Source organism: Ranitomeya imitator, chromosome 5, assembly GCF_032444005.1.
Source record: "Ranitomeya imitator isolate aRanImi1 chromosome 5, aRanImi1.pri, whole genome shotgun sequence".
NCBI lineage: Eukaryota > Metazoa > Chordata > Amphibia > Anura > Dendrobatidae > Ranitomeya > Ranitomeya imitator.
Genome location: NC_091286.1, coordinates 568,550,901 through 568,570,342, shown reverse-complemented (window position 1 = coordinate 568,570,342; position 19,442 = coordinate 568,550,901). Strand labels below are relative to the sequence as shown.

The following is a 19,442-nucleotide window of genomic DNA, read 5'->3' as shown; positions in this document are numbered from 1 at the left end:
GGAAACCTCCCCTGCAACTCAGGCAGAAACTGTAGTTTCTCCCCCGGAATGGGTCACGTCCTTGTCGCAATCTATGGCATCCCTAACCAAGACAATCTAGTCCCTTCAAACCCCAGTTGGGGCCAGGGACAGCGGTTCTTCTACCTTGGAGAGGTCTTCCGGCTCACTGGAACCTCCGGCATGCAGGGGCAGACTCACTAGGCAGATGCAGGGGAAGTGAACCCATACAGCGTCTCCCGGGCCATCAGGTGCATCTGCATCCTTGAGCTCTGCCTCTCATTCACCCTCTCCAGTGGAGATTAGTGAACATGGTTCAGACTACGATTCTGAAGGGTCCCTTGATTTTGAGGCACCTGATTATCAGGAGTCAGTGGACAGCCTAATTGAGGCTGTCAACCAAACCCTGGGTATAGAGGACCAATCTACCTTGGCCTCGGATCATAAGGTATCTTTCAAGAAGATCAAGCTGCCCCATAGGGTGTTTTCCACTCACCCTGAGTTTGAGGACTTAGTCCAAAGTCATAGAGCGCATCCGGACAGGTGTTTCTCGGGGCAAAAGGCTCTAAATACTAGGTACCCTTTCCTTCAGTAGATCCACCCGTTTTTCATTTGGCCTCTAACACGTTGTTATCCCTTCCCAACGGCTCTTCTATTAGAGATCCAACTGATCGGCTCATAGAAAGTTTGGCCCGTTCAGTTTTCGAGGCTTCAGGTTCTGCCCTTTCGCCCTCTTTTGCAGCGACGTGGGTAGCTAAGGCCATGATATCTTGGTCAGAATCTTTAACTAAGGCTCTACAGGAGAGAGACCTACCAACGGAATTGACGGAGATGTCGAATCAGATAGCTCTAGCTGGGAGCTACCTGATCAATGCTTCTTTGGATGCAACGAATGGTGCAGCATTAGCTGCCGCAAACGCAATTGCCATTAGACGGGCTCTTTGGTTGAGAACATGGCGGGTGGATTCTACTTCGAAAAAATCCCTTACAACTCTCCCATATCAAGGTGGTCGTTTATTTGGGGAAAAACTGGATCAGCTAATTTCGGATACCACAGGGGGGAAAAGCAATTTTCTCCCACAGCAAAAGATCAAACAACCCTTTCGTCGCCAGTTTCAGGCTCGTTTCAAATCTTTTCGTAACTCCAGGTGGACCCCAGCGTCACACCCCGCTGGCCCAGGTCGGCCTAATCAGGACAGAGATAATCAGGTCTCCTACAGGGCTAACCCGTTCGGCAGAATGCGGTCCCAGCTACCAAGATATAGGGGATCTAGGTCCCATAGGTTCTCGGCCACATGACTGGAGGCGGTCTCCGATCGCTTCACAGAGTAGGCGGCCGTCTACTCTTGTTTCATCAGTCCTAGCTCACGGTGGTTCACAACAGGTGGGTAAGAGAACTAATGTCCTCAGGGTACAAAATAGTTTCTCAGTTTTCCCCCATGCCGGTTCTTCCCCTCCCGTCTTCCCAGTTCGGAATCCCAGAGACAAGCCCTGCTCAGAACTGTAGAATCCTTCCGGCTCCGCGGGGTTATCACTCCAGTCCCAAAGGAAGAGAGATTTCAGGGGTTTTATTCCAACCTGTTTATAATAGTTCCCAAAAAATACGGATCTGTAAGGCCCATTCTGGATCTGAAAAGTTTAAACAGATTTGTCAACATTAGTCACTTTCGAATGGAATCTCTCCAGGTCGGTCATTGCGGCAATGGAAAAGGGAGAATTTTTAGCCTCAATAGATATTCAAGATGCTTATCTTCATATTCCCATATTCCCGTCGCATCAAAAATTTCTACGTTTTGCCGTAGGCGGACTACATTTTCAGTTCACAGCCCTACCTTTCGGGCTGGCCACCGCACCCAGGGTATTTGCAAAGGTCATGGAAGCAGTGGTATCGAGCCTGCATTCCCGGGGCATACTCGTCTTGCCATATTTAGGCGACCTGCTTATCAAGGGTCCGTCTTTTCGAGCCTGAGAGCAAAATGTTAGCATCACTCTGGATACTCTTTCTCGCCTAGGGTGGTTGGTGAATCTAAAGAAATCTTCCCTTGTTCCATCTCAGAAAATCTCTTTTCTAGGGATGATCTTCAACACCTCACAAAGGTTGACAATCCTACCCCGGAACAAGGTCCTGACTCTCCGGCAAGAGGTGAAGGTCCTTCGCCAGCCGGTCTATCATACAATCCGGTTCTGCATGAGGGTCTTAGGAAGGATGGTGGCGGCAATAGAGGCAGTACCTTTTACACAATTCCATCTCCGTCCTCTCCAACATGCACTGTTGGCAGCTTGGGACAAAAACCCGTATTCTCTCAACCTCAGGTGCCGTCTGTGTCTCCAGGTCAGACAGGCCCTTGCATGGTGGTCAACAAAGCTCTTCTCTACGACAAGGGAAACCTTTTCCTCCAGCCCATTGGCTGGTGGTCACGAAAGACGCCAGTCTTCTCAGTTGGGGAGCAGTGTTCTGTCACCACACAGTCCAGGGACGCTGGTCCTCGCGGAAGTCAACCCTCCTGATCAATCTATTGGAAATTCGGGCAATTCGGCTTGCGCAGCAACATTTTCAGCATCTTCTAGCAGGCCGCCCTGTCCGGATTCAATTGGACAATGAAACAGCGGTGGCATACATAAATCAAGGGGGTACCCGCAGCATGACGGCCATGCACGAGGTAAAACAGGTCCTCGACTGGGCCGAGAAGAACCACTGTGATTTCGGCAGTCCACATCCCGTGCGAGGAAAACTGGGCTGTTGATTTTCTCAGTCGTCACGGCCTTGCGTCTGGGAAGTGGTCTCTCCATCCCGAGGTGTTTCAACAGATATGTTATTGCTGGGGAACCCCGGACGTGGACCTGATGGCTTCCGGAATGAATGCCAAAGTATCTAAGTTTGTCACCCGGTATCGAGATCCACAGGCAATCGCCATGGATGTGTTAGTTCTACCTTGGAACCAGTTTTGTCTCCCGTATCTGTTTCCCCCGTGGCACTGCTCCCGAAGGTAGTCAGGAAGATCAAGACAGAGAGAGTCCCAACGATCCTGCTTGCTCCAGATTGGCCTCGTCGGTCATGGTACGCAGACCTAGTGCAGTTGCTCACCGAGGTTCCTTGGCGGCTTTCAGAACGCCCAGATCTTCTGTCTCAGGGCCCGATCTACCACCAGAACTCAGGGGCCCTGTGTTTAACGGCCTGGCCATTGAATCTTGGATTCTGATTCAGGCCGGGTTCTCACAAAAAGTTGCCGCTACCATGATTAGCGCCCGCAAATCCATCTCGGCACGTATTTATCATCACACCTGGAAGGTTTTCCTTTCATGGTGCAGAAAGCGTGGGCTTCCACCACTACGTTATTTTATCCCTAACCTTCTTGCCTTTCTCCAAGCCGGCCTAGATTCGGGGCTTGCACCAAGTACCCTCAGAAGACTGATTTCATCTTTGTCGGTTCTTTTTCAGCGCAGGATCGCCGTCAATTTACAGGTGAAAACTTTTCTACAGGGAGTCACTCACATGGTTCCGCCTTACAGGGCCCCCCTAGATTTTTGGGACCTTAATTTGGTCTTAAGTGCCTTGCAGGAAGCTCCTTTTGAGCCTCTTCCGAACGTCTCTTTGACCTATCTCTCCTGGAAGGTCGTATTCTTGGTAGCCATAACTTCCATTAGTTGACTATCAGAGTTGGCGGTGCTATACTGCCGGGCTCTGTTTCTACGGATCCATCAGGATAAGGTTGTACTCAGGCCGGCACCCTCTTTTTTGCCAAAGGTGGTTTCCTCATTTCACATTAACGAGGACATTGTCTTACCTTCTTTTTGCCCGGCGCCAACGCACTGTGTGGAAAAAGCTCTCCATACGCTAGACCTCGTGAGAGCACTTAGGAGGTACATTTCTCAGACGGCTCCTTTTCGGCAGACTGACGTGCTCTTTGTCCTTCCTGAGGGTCGCAGGAAGGGACTCGCTGCTTCAAGATTCACCACTGCGTTAAGGGCATGGTCGTTCCGGCTGGAATCAAAGCACACTCCACTGAAGCAGTGGGGGCTTCCTGGGTGCTTCGGCACCAGGCTTCGGCAGAGCATGTTTGCAAGGCAGCAACCTGGTCCAGTTTGCATACCTTTTCCAAACACTATAATGTCCATACGAAGACTTTTGCAGATGCAAGTCTGGGTAGAAGGATTCTTCAGGCAGCGGTAGTGCACTTATAGCCGGCAGATGCCTCTATGTTATACCGGTGAGTTAATTCCCCACCCAGGGACTGCTTTAGTACATCCCACAGTCCTGTGTCCCCCAATGAGACGAAGTAGAAATAGGGATTTTTGTGTTACTCACCGTAAAATCCTTTTCTCCGAGACGCTCATTGGGGGACACAGCTCCCTCCCTGTTAGCCAGATGGCTCTTTTTTTGTTATTTGACTTTATCAGTCAGTAAGGTCGTTTCTAGACATGTTGTTTCTGTATTAATGCTGACTTTTTTTGTTATTTGTTCTCCTACTGCTTGTAGCACCAAACTGGGTTTGCCTTCGGCCAGTGTCAGGGTGTATACGACGGAGGAGGAGCTAAACCTTTTTTTATGTTTACTTAGTGTCAGCCTCCTGGCGGCAGTAGCATACACCCACAGTCCTGTCCTGTGTCCCCCAATGAGCGTCTTGGAGAAAAGGATTTTACGGAAACAAAAAAATCCCTATTTTCTGCACTTGATCTCATACTTACCAGTCGCCGCCGCTATCTTCCATTATTGGTGCTGCTCTTGACATCTTCAGCAGATTGTGACCTGCAGATTGCTCCAGTATTTGCTTGGGATCCAGAAGTCACTACTCAAATGTTTAAGTCAGAAGGAGACTCTCCTAGACTGACATTGAGAAATTATGACTGTTGCCTCTGACGTCCGATCAGTCAGAAGTTGGCCGCACTGGACTGTAGCAGTGGCACTACTCCAGCACTGGAGTGTTGCTTTAATATAAAACAGATCCAAATATATTCATGCAGTGAATAATCTCACTGCATCACTCCTCTCTCCCACTACACTTGTTTACTCATACGATTGGAGGACCCCAAAGACACAGAGAGTCTCAGAGAGTATAAAGGGGGGCTCTGCTTTATTGTAAGTAACGTTTTTTTAAAACAATGAATCTTGAAACTCCTGGCAATGGGCTTATTCTCTGCCCTGCTGTTAGAAATATGGCCCTCAAATCTAATATTTGGAATCCACATAGCTTATGGAGGCGGTTTCAAAGTTTGACTACCCTACAGAGCACCCAGGGACAAGCATTATTACAAGCATGATCCAAAAAAATACACAAAATAATGTATGCATAATGTATAGAGTAGAATATATAGTCAAGTGACCGAAATTGCATATAAGGGTCCAAATATAAAGCTAAACTAAATGTCAAAACAAAGAGAGAGAACCTGGTCATAAGCCCATAGAGTGCATATTATACATCAATAAACTGTACTGAATAAAAAAACAGACAGATACAGCAGTTGAAAAAGGTAGCAACTTCAGGAGAGGACATCATATATATGTATAAAGTACAATAGGAAATAACATGAGAACAGTACAAAGACAGATATAGCATGTGACTATGAGTGGTGTGTATACAATGGCTTGCAAAAGTATTCACCCCCTTGGCTTTTTACCTATTTGCTACATTATAACCTGTGATTAAGTATTGTTTTAATCCAATTTGTGTGATGCATCAGCACTAAATAGTCTAAGAAAAATATAGGCATAAAAATAACTAAAAAACGGCATGTGCATATGTAGTCACACCTTTTGCTATGAAGCTACTAAAAATTTCTGGTATAAGCGATTTACCTTTATAAATCACATGCTTAGTGAAGTGAAGTCCACCTGTGTATGTGTCACATGGTCTTTCAGTATATACACACCTTTTCTGAAAGGCCACAGAGGCTGCAACACCATTAAGCAAGAGGCACCACTAGCCAAACACCATGAACACGAAGGAGATCTCCAAACAAGTCTGGGATAAAGTTGTTATATAATAAACCACACACTCCATAGAGGTGGCCTTTGTGAGAGAATGGACAGAAAAAGCTTTTACTTACAAAAATTGTAAGGCTTGTTTTGAGTTTGCCAAAAAACACGTGGGAGACTCTCCAAATGTATGGAGTACGGTGCTGTGGTCCAATGAGACCAAAATTGAACTTTGTGAACACCAAGGTAAATGCTATGCCTGGGGTCAACCCAACACAGTCCATCACCCCAAGAACACCATCCTCACAGTGAAACGTGGTGGCAGCATCATTCTGTGGGGATGTTTTATGGCAGCAGGGACAGGGAAAATGGATGGTGCCAAACACAGGGATATTCTTGAGCAAAACTTGTTTGTCAGTGATTTGAGACTGGGACGGAGGTTCACCTTCCAACAAGACAATGACCCAAAGCATACTATTAAAGCAATACTCGAGTGGTTTAAAGGGAAACGTGGGGGCAGCCTAGTGAAAGCCCAATTGAGAATCTGTGGTCAGGCTTGAAGATTGCTGTTGATAAGAGGAAACCATCTAACTTGAAGAAGCTGGGGCTGTTTTACAAAAATCCCAGTGGCAAGATGTGGAAAGCTCAGAGACTTATCCAAAGCGACTTGTAGCTCTAATTGTCACAAAAGGAGGCTCTACACAGTACTGACTTTAAGGAAGTGAATAATTATGCACGCTGAAGTTTTCAGTTATTTTGTCCTATTTAATGTTTGCTTCACAATAAAAAGAAAACCTAATGTTCACAGTTGTAGGTGTGTTCTTTACATTCCATCCAGGTTGAGGTAGCAAAAAAAAATGCCAAGGGGCCTGGATACTTTTTCAAGCTACTGTATGCTTAGCACTCATTATTATATTCACATGCTGGATCTATCTGTATCTATATCTATAGCCTGTTTTTTTTTATTGCTTTAATCAATAAAGTTTCTTGATGCACAATATAAAACCCCTGGCAAAAATTATGGAATCACCGGCCTTGGAGGATGTACATTCAGTTATTTAATTTTGTAGAAAAAAAGCAGATCACAAACATGGCACAAAACTACAGTCATTTCAAATGGCAACTTTCTGGCTTTAAGAAACACTAAAAGAAATCAAGAACAAAAAAATGTGGTAGTCAGTAATGGTTACTTTTTTTAACCAAGCATAGGGGAAAAAATTATGGAATCATGAAAAACAAACAAAAAAAACCCACTCCAAAACATCACTAGTATTTTGTTGCCCACCTCTGGCTTTTATAACAGCTTGCAGTCTCTGAGGCATGGACTTACTGAGTGTCACACTGTACTCTTCATCAATCTGACTCCAACTTTCTCTGATTGCTGTTGCCAGATCAGCTCTGCAGGTTGGAGCCTTGTCATGGACCATTTTCTTCAACTTCCACCAAAGATTTTCAATTGGACTGAGATCCGGACTATTTGCAGTCATGACATTGACCTTATGTGTCTTTTTTCAAATAATGTTTTCACAGTTTTTGCTCTATGGCAGGATGCATTATCATCTTGAAACATGATTTCATCATCCTCAAACATCCTTTCAATTGATGGGATAAGAAGTGTCCAAAATATTATCATAAACTTGTGCATTTATTGAAGATGTAATGACAGCCATCTCCCCAGTGCCTTCACCTGACATGCAGCCCCATATCATCAATGACCGGAAATTTGCATGTTCTCTTCAGGCAAACGCTGCGGATTACTCTGCGGATTTACCGTGGATTTGCAGCGTTTTGTTTTTTTGTGCGGATTCCACTTGTGGTTTTATACCTGCAGATTTCTATTCTGGAGCAGGTGTAAACAGCTGCAGAATCCGCACAAAGAATTGACATGCTGCGGAATAAACAATACGACTTTTCCGTTCGTTTTTTTGGCAGCATGGGCACTGCAGATTTTGTTTTCTACAGGTTTACATGGTGCTGTAAACTCAGGGAAAACTGCTGCGGATCCGCAGCAAAATCCGCAATGTGTGCACATACCCTAATGGAAAGCCAAACCAAAGAGACGTGAAAGAAAGTGGAAGACTACCATTCGATTAGATGGAAGAAAAGCCAAAATGGCAAAGGCTCAGTCAATGATCAGCTCCAGAATGATCAAAGACAGTCTCAAGTTAAGCCTCTTTCACACTTCAGTCTTCTGGCGTCAGTCAAAACCCGTCATCGCGACGGATCTGTCAAAAAGTGAAAAACAGAAATGGATCCAGTTTTTCGACGGATCCGTATAGCGGATCTGTCGAAAAACCGCATCCGTCGCATACATTTTTTCTTCGGATCTGTTTTAACATATCTCCAAATGGGAGGCTCCCAAGCATGATTGGCTACTGGAAAATAATGGAAACATATATTGAGTGTTTTAACACCCCATCTTTGAGAGGTTGTAGAGCAAGTGGCAGAAATGGATGGAGTTCTAGCAAATATTGTGACCATCTATCCATCAGGCAGGTTGCTGGCAGGCTTCTTGCTTGTATGCTTCTTGCTGGCACATTGAGGAATGAAGCCACATGGCAGGTTTATTGGCTACTAAATACAGATTTGAAGCATGCTCAGTGTAAAAAAAACGGAATCCGTCGCTGGATTCTGTCATTTAATGGACAGCGAACTGAACACAGTGAAGCATGGTGGTGCCAGCTTCATGATATGGGCATGTTTCTCTTGCTATGGTGCTGGACCTGTTTGCCGCATACCAGGGATCATGGACCAGTTTACATATATTAAAATACTTAAGAGGTCATGCTGCTTTACGCTGAAGAGGATATGCCCTTGAATTGGGGGTTTCAACAAGACAACGATCCTAAACACACAAGTAAACGAGCAAAATCTTGGTTCCAGTCCAACAAAATTGAGATAATGGAGCTGCCATACCAATCCCTGGACCTTAATCCAATAGAACTCTTGTGGGGTGACATCAAAAATGCCGTTTGAGGCAAAACCAACAAATGCCAAAAAATAGTGGGATGAAGTCCAAGCATCCTGGGCTGGAATAACAGGTGACAGGTGCCTGAAGTTGGTGACTCTCTGCTACACAGATGTGAGGCAGGTCTAAAAAAACTGCGGATATCCAACTAAATATTAGGCTAGTGATTCACAGGAATTGTTAAATTGTCATAAAAAAGACATATTGTGAGTCGGTAAAGACAAATGCACACACTGCTATTTTTTTTTAGAACAGCTATTTTTTTTTTTGTTATTTTCCATAAAGTACTTAGAAATTCTATACATTTCTCTTCATGTTTGGAATTAGAAATCAGTGTGCAATGTTCCCAATGCTGGAAATAAAAACTAGAAAAGATTTTGTGAGTTTTTGAACAAACTGCTATTATTTTGAACACTACAGTATGTGTGGTTACGACCACTCATAGTGACAGTTACTTAGTTGTTGATGGTCGTAACTATGCTACTGCAATGCCCTGCAAATGGGATAAGCGACATAGTGAATCAGGAGAACTATACTACACTTGTAATTGGAGGTATTTGCTATTATTATTATCATATTACATCTGTGGGAATAACCTTTAAAGAGAAGTCATGTCCAAAAACATTTGATTTGAGTTCCAACCAGTGTTGAGTGACCATGCTCATGTGCTAACAGAGTATCTTCGGCGTGCTTGAAAAATATGTTTGCATCAACAGGCAATCCCTGCATGTGTTGTGGCTGTTGAAGAGCCGCGAGATATGCAGCCACGGCAACTCGAACATAGGATTCAAGTACACTGAAGACACTATTAGCACTCAAGCATCTGAGATAACACCTCATCCAAGCACGTTCGCTCATCACTAGTTCTAACATATCCATGTGCCCTTTTAACTGTGTTCTGTGAATCAGATTTCTGCATATTTGGATGAAAATCGGGTGGACTTGTCTCCCATGAACACAGATGCAGATGTTGGTTGATCCGGTTCTAGGAATTTAATATTACTGCTCCTGTTCCTAATCCTCTATAACATCCCAGCACCTAATCTACTTCTCTTATTTGCATGATCTCAAACAGCAATCACGATAGATTTTATTTCTCATCGTCCTCCTCTTCCTCCTTCTCTTCAGGTTGCAGTTCATCTTTAAGCGGGTCTCGTGCAAAATCTTCAAATACCATATCCTCGTCTTGCTCGCTGTGTAACAATAGTAAAAGGAATATTCAGTGACCTGCAGTGCTTTTCATATATATGCAGTGTATTATTCATGTAAAGGGTAACACCACTTGCATCTTACTTGTGATCTTCCAAAAAGGGTGTTAGAAAAGAGCGTGCATGGGGGCCAGTGAGCAGTCAGGGGCACTATTTGTGACAATGGAGGGATCTGCAGTGCTCTCTTTGGTTTCTACCTGTGGATCGCACTCCCTGTCTGACAATAGAGGCCCCTGATTGCCTATGGAGGCCACGATCTTGGAGACATATGATGAAGATGGCGGTCACGTGACCATACCCCATATTGACAACCTCAGCTGGGCAAGTTCCAGTCATTGTGCCTGGTTAGAAGTGGAACTAGCAGAGCACGAAGCGGCCACATGGTATAATTATGTAACTGGCGCCATCTTCAGCTTATGGGGTAAACCATCGCCTCTCCCCCTCCCAGTGTATGGGATACACCACTGCACACCGCCCCCCCCCCCCAGTGCATGGGATAACCATTGTCCCCCCCCCACTCCAGCGTATGGGATAAACCATCATCCCCCCACTCCAGTGTATGGGATAAGCCATTGCACCTGCACCCCCCCCCCCAGTGTATGGGATAAACCATCGCCTCCCCACCCCCTGCATATGGGATAAACCATCGTTCCCCTCCCCACTCCAGTGTATGAGATAAACCATTGCGCCTGGGCTCCCCGGGTACGGGATAAACCATCGCCCCCCCCCCACTCCAGCGTGTGGGATACACCATCACCCACAACTTCTACAACTAAATATACCTAATTTTTCCTCTCGTGTTTTAAACTTCTTTTTATTTCTTACCCTTCTTTAGCTGCCATGGGTGAGAAGGCATGAAAAGAGAAAGAGAGTTATTAATATGCTGGATGTATCAAGGCAGAGAGTTGTCATCAGCACAATGAAAGCAGAATCTGATGTCTATATCACGTTTAATAAAATATATAAACACTGCAGTTGTACAGGAGAAGGTTTGCTTCAGGTGGATAATTTATTGGTGAAAAGTGAGGCGACAGGAAAAAAATTTAACGTTTGGGCCAATCAGTGGCCTTGATCACAATGTCGCCTTTCGTAGGTTATTTTCCAGAATTTGAACATGTAACATAACATAGTAACATAGTTATTAAGGTTGAAGGAAGACTTTGTCCATCTAGTTCAACCCATAGCCTAACCTAACATGCCCTAACATGTTGATCCAGAGGAAGGCAAAAAAAAACCATGTGGCAAATAGTAAGCTCCACTTTGGGGAAAAAAATTCCTTCCCGACTCCACATATGGCAATCAGACTAGTTCCCTGGATCAACACCCTATCAAGGAATCTAGTGTATATACCCTGTAACATTATACTTTTCAAGAAAGGCATCCAGTCCCCTCTTAAATTTAAGTAATGAATCACTAATTACAACTTCATACGGCAGAGAGTTCCATAGTCTCACTGCTCTTACAGTAAAGAATCCGCGTCTGTTATTATGCTTAAACCTTCTTTCCTCCAGACGTAGAGGATGCCCCCTTGTCCCGGTCTCAGGTCTATGATTAAAAAGATCATCAGAAAGGTCTTTGTACTGTCCCCTCATATATTTATACATTAAAATAAGATCACCCCTTAGTCTTCGTTTTTCCAAACTAAATAGCCCCAAGTGTAATAACCTATCTTGGTATTGCAGACCCCCCAGTCCTCTAATAACCTTGGTCGCTCTTCTCTGCACCCGCTCCAGTTCAGCTATGTCTTTCTTATACACCGGAGACCAGAACTGTGCACAGTATTCTAAGTGTGGTCAAACTACTGACTTGTATAGAGGTAAAATTATGTTCTCCTCATGAGCATCTATGCCTCTTTTAATGCATCCCATTATTTTATTTGCCTTTGTAGCAGCTGCCTGACACTGGCCACTGAATATGAGTTTGTCATCCACCTATACACCCAGGTCTTTTTAATTGATGGTTTTGCCCAGAGTTTTAGAATTAAGCACCTAGTTATGCATCTTATTTCTTCTACCCAAGTGCATGACCTTACATTTATCCCCATTAAAGCTCATTTGCCATTTATCAGCCCAAGCTTCTAGTTTACATAAATCATCCTGTAATATAAAATTGTCCTCCTCTGTATTGATTACCCTGCAGAGTTTAGTGTCATCTGCAAATATTGAAATTCTGCTCTGAATGCCCCTACAAGGTCATTAATAAATGTTAAAAAGAAGAGGGCCCAATACTGACTCCTGTGGTACCCCACTGCTAACCGCTACCCAGTCCGAGTGTGCTCCATTAATAAACACCCTTTGTTTCCTATCCCTGAGCCAGCTCTTAACCCACTTACACATATTTTCCCCTATCCCCATTATTCTCATTTTATGTATCAAACTTTTGTGTGGCACCGTATCAAAAGCTTTTGAAAAGTCCATATACACTACGTCCACTGGGTTCCCTTGGTCCAGTCCGGAAATTACCTCTTCATAGAAGCTGATCAAATTAGTCTGACATGAACGGTCCCTAGTAAACCCGTGCTGATACTGGGTCATGAGGTTATTCCTCTTCAGATACTCCAGTATAGCATCCCTTAGAATGCCCTCCAGGATTTTACCCACAGTAGAGGTTAAGCTTACTGGCCTATAATTACCGAGTTCCGTTTTTGTCCCCTTTTTGAATATTGGCACCACATTTGCTATACGCCAGTCCTGTGGTACAGACCCTGTTATTATGGAGTCTTTAAAGATTAAAAATAATGGTCTATCAATGACTGTACTTAATTCCTGCAGTACTCGAGGTTGTATCCCATCCGGGCCCGGAGATTTGTCAATTTTAGTGATTTTTAGACGACGACGCACTTCCTGCTGGGTTAAGCAGGTGACATTTAATGGGGAATTTTTATCACTAGTCATTTTGTCTGCCATGGGATTTTCTTGTGTAAATACTGATGAAAAAAAGTCATTTAGCATATTGGCTTTTTCCTCATCCTCATCCACCATCTCACCCAGACTATTTTTAAGGGGGCCAACAGTATCATTTTTTAGTTTCTTACTATTCACGTAGTTAAAGAATATTTTGGGATTATTTTTACTCTCTCTGGCAATGAGTCTCGTAGTATCGTTGAGGTAGATAAATATGATGAGATATATATATTCAGGCAAGGAGGATTTATAGCCAAATTAAGGTTTGGAAGCAAGTCCGTTGGTGGCAGAGCTGTGCCTGCAGATCGGGCAGTTTCCCTGGAGTTGGTGGCTAAATGGGAGATGCTGACACAGACTCGTCTGAGCAGAGGGAGCAGCTCAGCATTTCCACTGTATCACTATTGCCGACCAGCACAGTAACTCCATTTAAACACGGACGTGTCCTTTTTTCAAGACCAAATACCAATGATTGTATGTATACACCCTCTTATCTACCTCAACGATACTACCTATTCAAATTCTAGAAAAGAACCTATTGATTGTGTAGATTTAGTTGCTTGCATTTTTTCCTCTCTTATCACGTTTTGCTTTGTTTTTTATACTACTTCATATTTGGCTTTGACAAAACTTTGACACAGTTATGTGCGGATGTAATTACATTTTACCTGCAAATGTTCCTCCTCTAATACAATTCTAAGGGGAAAATCTGCACATAAAATCTCGGTACTCGCAGGAGAAATTGACATGTTGTAGATCTGAAACACTCGGTGAGTTTACGCTGCGTAAGATAAAAGCACGGTGGGCAGGAGATTCCGATACATCCCATCCACTTTGCTGGAACTGTAGGATGCTGCGTTTGACAAAGTGAAAATATGCAGAGTTCAAAACTTCTCGTGGGAGCGTAACCATAGAGTCTCCAACAATCTGTGTGTGTTGGCTAGTTCACTAGTGTGACAATTAGGATAATCAATAGGAATACACCGTTTCAGAGTTATGACCATACCATCTCCCTGTTATTACACTTTGGGCCTCTATTGCCCTTGGATCTGATCAACATGTGGCTCTATGATTGCAATTTCACTTCTCTGCTGCAGCTTATTTTTAAAGGCGTTAACCGGAACTTTAACATTGATGGCCTGCCCATAGGGGGGTGTGACACCTGGCACCCACACTGATCATCTGCTTCTGGTGTTGGCAGGGCCAACACAGCTCAGCCGACTGAGGGGGGATGTGCAGTACCAGCTGTGGCCACTATACTGTCAACAAAGCTGTGCAGTAACTGTGCAGTTCAAGACAATTCTGACACCAGGAACAGCTGATCGGCCTAAGGATAGACCATCAATATTAAAGTCCAGGACAACCCCTTCAAGTGATATTTCACAGGTCCTTGGTTTTGACCACCAGGAGCAGAAACCTGATGGGTCAAGCTACGTATCATTTAGCTATGAAGAGCGTCAAGCCTTTTCTGTCCTGTCATAACTCACTAAGTTTGTTAGCGGACCGTGCAGTTACAAGAATTCTGGGAACTGTAGTCTGCATACAAGTGTTGTTATCACAGGGAAGATATTTATCAATAAAAGTGAAGGGAAACCCAGAAAATATGTAATTAATTTACTGATATTTATATATAATATCATAGGCTTATATAGGCATTCGGTATTCGAAACGAGAAACAACCCCTTTAAAGGGAACCTGCACCATGAAAATGTCATCCTGTAGTCAGTGTTAGAACAGGGGAGGCTGAGCCAACTAATATATTGTTTTGTGAGTAAAGATTCAGTATAATCTGTGTTTTATTCATGAAATCCTCTGCTCTTTCTGGCATGTTAGGACCGCCCACTGGACCAATCATTGATTGACAGCTATTTCTGTGTGCACACTTCTACAAAGATGGCTGTCAGTCACTCTTAGGACCACCCACTGGGCAAACAAATCTCAGAAAGAGCAGAAGATTGGACAGTGTTATAATTGAGAAAGTTATCTTTAAAGGGAATCTGTCAGTGGGTTTTTGCTACGTAATCTGAGGACAACAGGCAGTAGCGGTTAAAACACAGATTTCAGCGATGCCTCTTAGGTTCAGTGCTGTATTTATGATTGTTTTAGTACAGGAGCTAATTGTTGCTCTGACACAGCAGCTTGTGCCTGATAGTCAAACTCCGCCCCTCCTGGGATAAGCAGCTCACTGTCTCTAGACATTGTGTATGCAGAGCCTGGTATGGGCGGGGTTAGCTTCCTCAGCTCTGCTGTATTGCTAAATCTAAACCTTGTGTCAGAACTGCTGCACCCAGTAATCTAAGTGATACAGCCTTGGATTCAGCTTCTCTTTGCCTACATTATGCTGCTCTCGGATGAGGTAGCAAAAACCTGCTGACAGATTCCCTTTAACATTTTTCTGTTACACTTTATTGATTCTCAGTCATCCCTTACCTCCGCTGTCTGGCTTAGGATGCATAAGAATGAAAGGAAGTTCTGTAGAGACTTCGCTGTAGGGAAAAAGAGAGACGAACTAAAAATGCATGTTGTACAACAACAAAAACAACCTACGAAACTCTGATCACTCTGGATTTAGTCAAAACATATATAAGACCCATAATACAGATGGGACACTACCAAAAATATAAGAGAATCCAAACAGAGGGAAGCAAAAAAGCCTGAGTAATAAAAAAAAAAATTATATAAGTTATGCATGAACTAGGTTTGTAAGAAAACTGAATCAATGGTGGGAACCATAAAAGAGCTAGTGCAATTCAATATAATAGAGCAACCAAGAAATATATGTAATAAAGTGATTTATAGATAGCCAAACAAAGATGTATAAAATAAAGTGCTAGTGCATTAGAATAACAAGGCATATAAATGTACTGCACATACAGTAAAGACTACTAGTGTAGGGTGAGAAGGTATTTGCCTCTACTGAAGGCATATACAATAGGATTGTTATCCATGAGGTTGATATTTCATATACAGGTCCTTCTCAAAAAATTAGCATATAGTGTTAAATTTCATTATTTACCATAATGTAATGATTACAATTAAACTTTCATATATTATAGATTCATTATCCACCAACTGAAATTTGTCAGGTCTTTTATTGTTTTAATACTGATGATTTTGGCATACAACTCCTGATAACCCAAAAAACCTGTCTCAATAAATTAGCATATTTCACCCATCCAATCAAATAAAAGTGTTTTTTAATAACAAACAAAAAAACCATCAAATAATAATGTTCAGTTATGCACTCAATACTTGGTCGGGAATCCTTTGGCAGAAATGACTGCTTCAATGCGGCGTGGCATGGAGGCAATCAGCCTGTGACACTGCTGAGATGTTATGGAGGCCCAGGATGCTTCAATAGCGGCCTTAAGCTCAACCAGAGTGTTGGGTCTTGCGTCTCTCAACTTTCTCTTCACAATATCCCACAGATTCTCTATGGCAGCGGTTCTCAACCTGGGGGTCGCGACCCCGAGGGGGGTCGAACGACCAAAACACAGGGGTCGCCACCAGTGGCGTAGGAAGGGGGGAGAAGAAGAAAAAAAAAAAAAAAAGACGCCCCTTTAAATCTTCGGGCGGCGCCGTCCGCCGCCACGACCAGGGCCAGCTCCCCCCACCCCTGGGCCCCGCCCCCGCTCTAATACTCACCTCTATTGGTTCCTGCGGCGCCGGCAGCTGCAGCGTCCTCTGACTCTGCGACGTCTCAGAGCAGAGGGCGCGATGACGTGACTACTGTGCGCGCCGCTCTGCCTCTCTGTCCTGAGCGTCGCAGAGCCGGAGAGACGCTGACTGGCTGCACCGGACCTGCGCTAGGAACGGGAGAGGTGAGGATTTTACTTTTTTTTTTTTTCTCTTTATGTCTGACTGTCTGGGGGCAATGCTGGAGACCATGGGGCAGATTGCTGGACACACTGGGGCAATACAGGAGACTATGGGGCAGATTGCTGGACACACTGGGGCAATACAGGAGACCATGGGGCAGAATGCTGGACACACTGGGGCAATACAGGAGACTACTATGGGGCAGAATGCTGGACACACTGAGGCAATACAGGAGACTATGGGGCAGATTGCTGGACACACTGGGGCAATACAGGAGACCATGGGGCAGAATGCTGGACACACTGGGGCAATACAGGAGACTATGGGGCAGATTGCTGGACACACTGGGGCAATACTGGAGACCATGGGACAGAATGCTGGACACACTGGGGCAATACAGGAGACTACTATGGGGCAGATTGCTGGACACACTGGGGCAATACAGGAGACTACTATGGGGCAGATTGCTGGACACACTGGGGCAATACTGGAGACCATGGGGCAGATTGCTGGACACACTGGGGCAATGCTGGAGACCATGGGGCAGATTGCTGGACACACTGGGGCAATACAGGAGACTACTATGGGGCAGATTGCTGGACACACTGGGGCAATACTGGAGACCATGGGGCAGATTGCTGGACACACTGGGGCAATACAGGAGACCATGTGGCAGAATGCTGGACACACTGGGGCAATACAGGAGACCATGGGGCAAATTGCTGGACACACTGGGGCAATACAGGAAACTATGGGGCAGATTGCTGGACACACTGGGGCAATACTGGAGACCATGGGGCAGATTGCTGGACACACTTGGGCAATACTGGAGACCATGGGGCAGAATGCTGGACACACTGGGGCAATACAGGAGACCATGGGGCAGATTGCTGGACACACTGGGGCAATACAGGAGACCATGGGGCAGATTGCTGGACACACTGGGGCAATACAGGAGACTATGGGGCAGATTGCTGGACACACTGGGGCAATACTGGAGACTATGGGGCAGAATGCTGGACACACTGGGGCAATACAGGAGACTATGGGGCAGATTGCTGGACACACTGGGGCAATACAGGAGACCATGGGGCAGAATGCTGGACACACTGGGGCAATACAGGAGACTACTATGGGGCAGATTGCTGGACACACTGGGACAATACAGGAGACTACTATGGGGCAGATTGCTGGACACACTGGGGCAATACTGGAGACCATGGGGCAGATTGCTGGACACACTGGGGCAATACAGGAGACCATGGGGCAGAATGCTGGACACACTGGGGCAATACAGGAGACCATGGGGCAGAATGCTGGACACACTGAGGCAATACAGGAGACTATGGGGCAGATTGCTGGACACACTGGGGCAATACAGGAGACCATGGGGCAGAATGCTGGACACACTGGGGCAATACAGGAGACTATGGGGCAGATTGCTGGACACACTGGGGCAATACTGGAGACCATGGGACAGAATGCTGGACACACTGGGGCAATACAGGAGACTACTATGGGGCAGATTGCTGGACACACTGGGGCAATACAGGAGACTACTATGGGGCAGATTGCTGGACACACTGGGGCAATACTGGAGACCATGGGGCAGATTGCTGGACACACTGGGGCAATGCTGGAGACCATGGGGCAGATTGCTGGACACACTGGGGCAATACAGGAGACTACTATGGGGCAGATTGCTGGACACACTGGGGCAATACTGGAGACCATGGGGCAGATTGCTGGACACACTGGGGCAATACAGGAGACCATGTGGCAGAATGCTGGACACACTGGGGCAATACAGGAGACCATGGGGCAAATTGCTGGACACACTGGGGCAATACAGGAAACTATGGGGCAGATTGCTGGACACACTGGGGCAATACTGGAGACCATGGGGCAGATTGCTGGACACACTTGGGCAATACTGGAGACCATGGGGCAGAATGCTGGACACACTGGGGCAATACAGGAGACCATGGGGCAGATTGCTGGACACACTGGGGCAATACAGGAGACCATGGGGCAGATTGCTGGACACACTGGGGCAATACAGGAGACTATGGGGCAGATTGCTGGACACACTGGGGCAATACTGGAGACTATGGGGCAGAATGCTGGACACACTGGGGCAATACAGGAGACTATGGGGCAGATTGCTGGACACACTGGGGCAATACAGGAGACCATGGGGCAGAATGCTGGACACACTGGGGCAATACAGGAGACTACTATGGGGCAGATTGCTGGACACACTGGGACAATACAGGAGACTACTATGGGGCAGATTGCTGGACACACTGGGGCAATACTGGAGACCATGGGGCAGATTGCTGGACACACTGGGGCAATACAGGAGACCATGGGGCAGAATGCTGGACACACTGGGGCAATACAGGAGACCATGGGGCAGAATGCTGGACACACTGAGGCAATACAGGAGACTATGGGGCAGATTGCTGGACACACTGGGGCAATACAGGAGACCATGGGGCAGAATGCTGGACACACTGGGGCAATACAGGAGACTATGGGGCAGATTGCTGGACACACTGGGGCAATACTGGAGACCATGGGACAGAATGCTGGACACACTGGGGCAATACAGGAGACTACTATGGGGCAGATTG

The 19,442-nt window shown here is 45.4% G+C and overlaps 1 protein-coding gene across 1 annotated transcript in view; it reads right to left on the bottom strand.

The window, feature by feature from the left end:
* Positions 1-9,860: 9,860 nt before the first annotated feature.
* The window catches only part of SAG (S-antigen visual arrestin), a 78,908-nt gene continuing 69,326 nt past the window's right edge, over positions 9,861-19,442 (bottom strand). The window contains exons 14-16 of the mRNA XM_069727775.1: positions 15,418-15,473; positions 14,072-14,078; positions 9,861-10,072 (exon numbers count right to left, since the gene is read on the bottom strand). Coding sequence (XP_069583876.1) covers positions 9,970-10,072; positions 14,072-14,078; positions 15,418-15,473 — 166 coding nt within the window. The 3' untranslated portion in view covers positions 9,861-9,969. The remainder of the gene's footprint in view (positions 10,073-14,071; positions 14,079-15,417; positions 15,474-19,442) is intronic.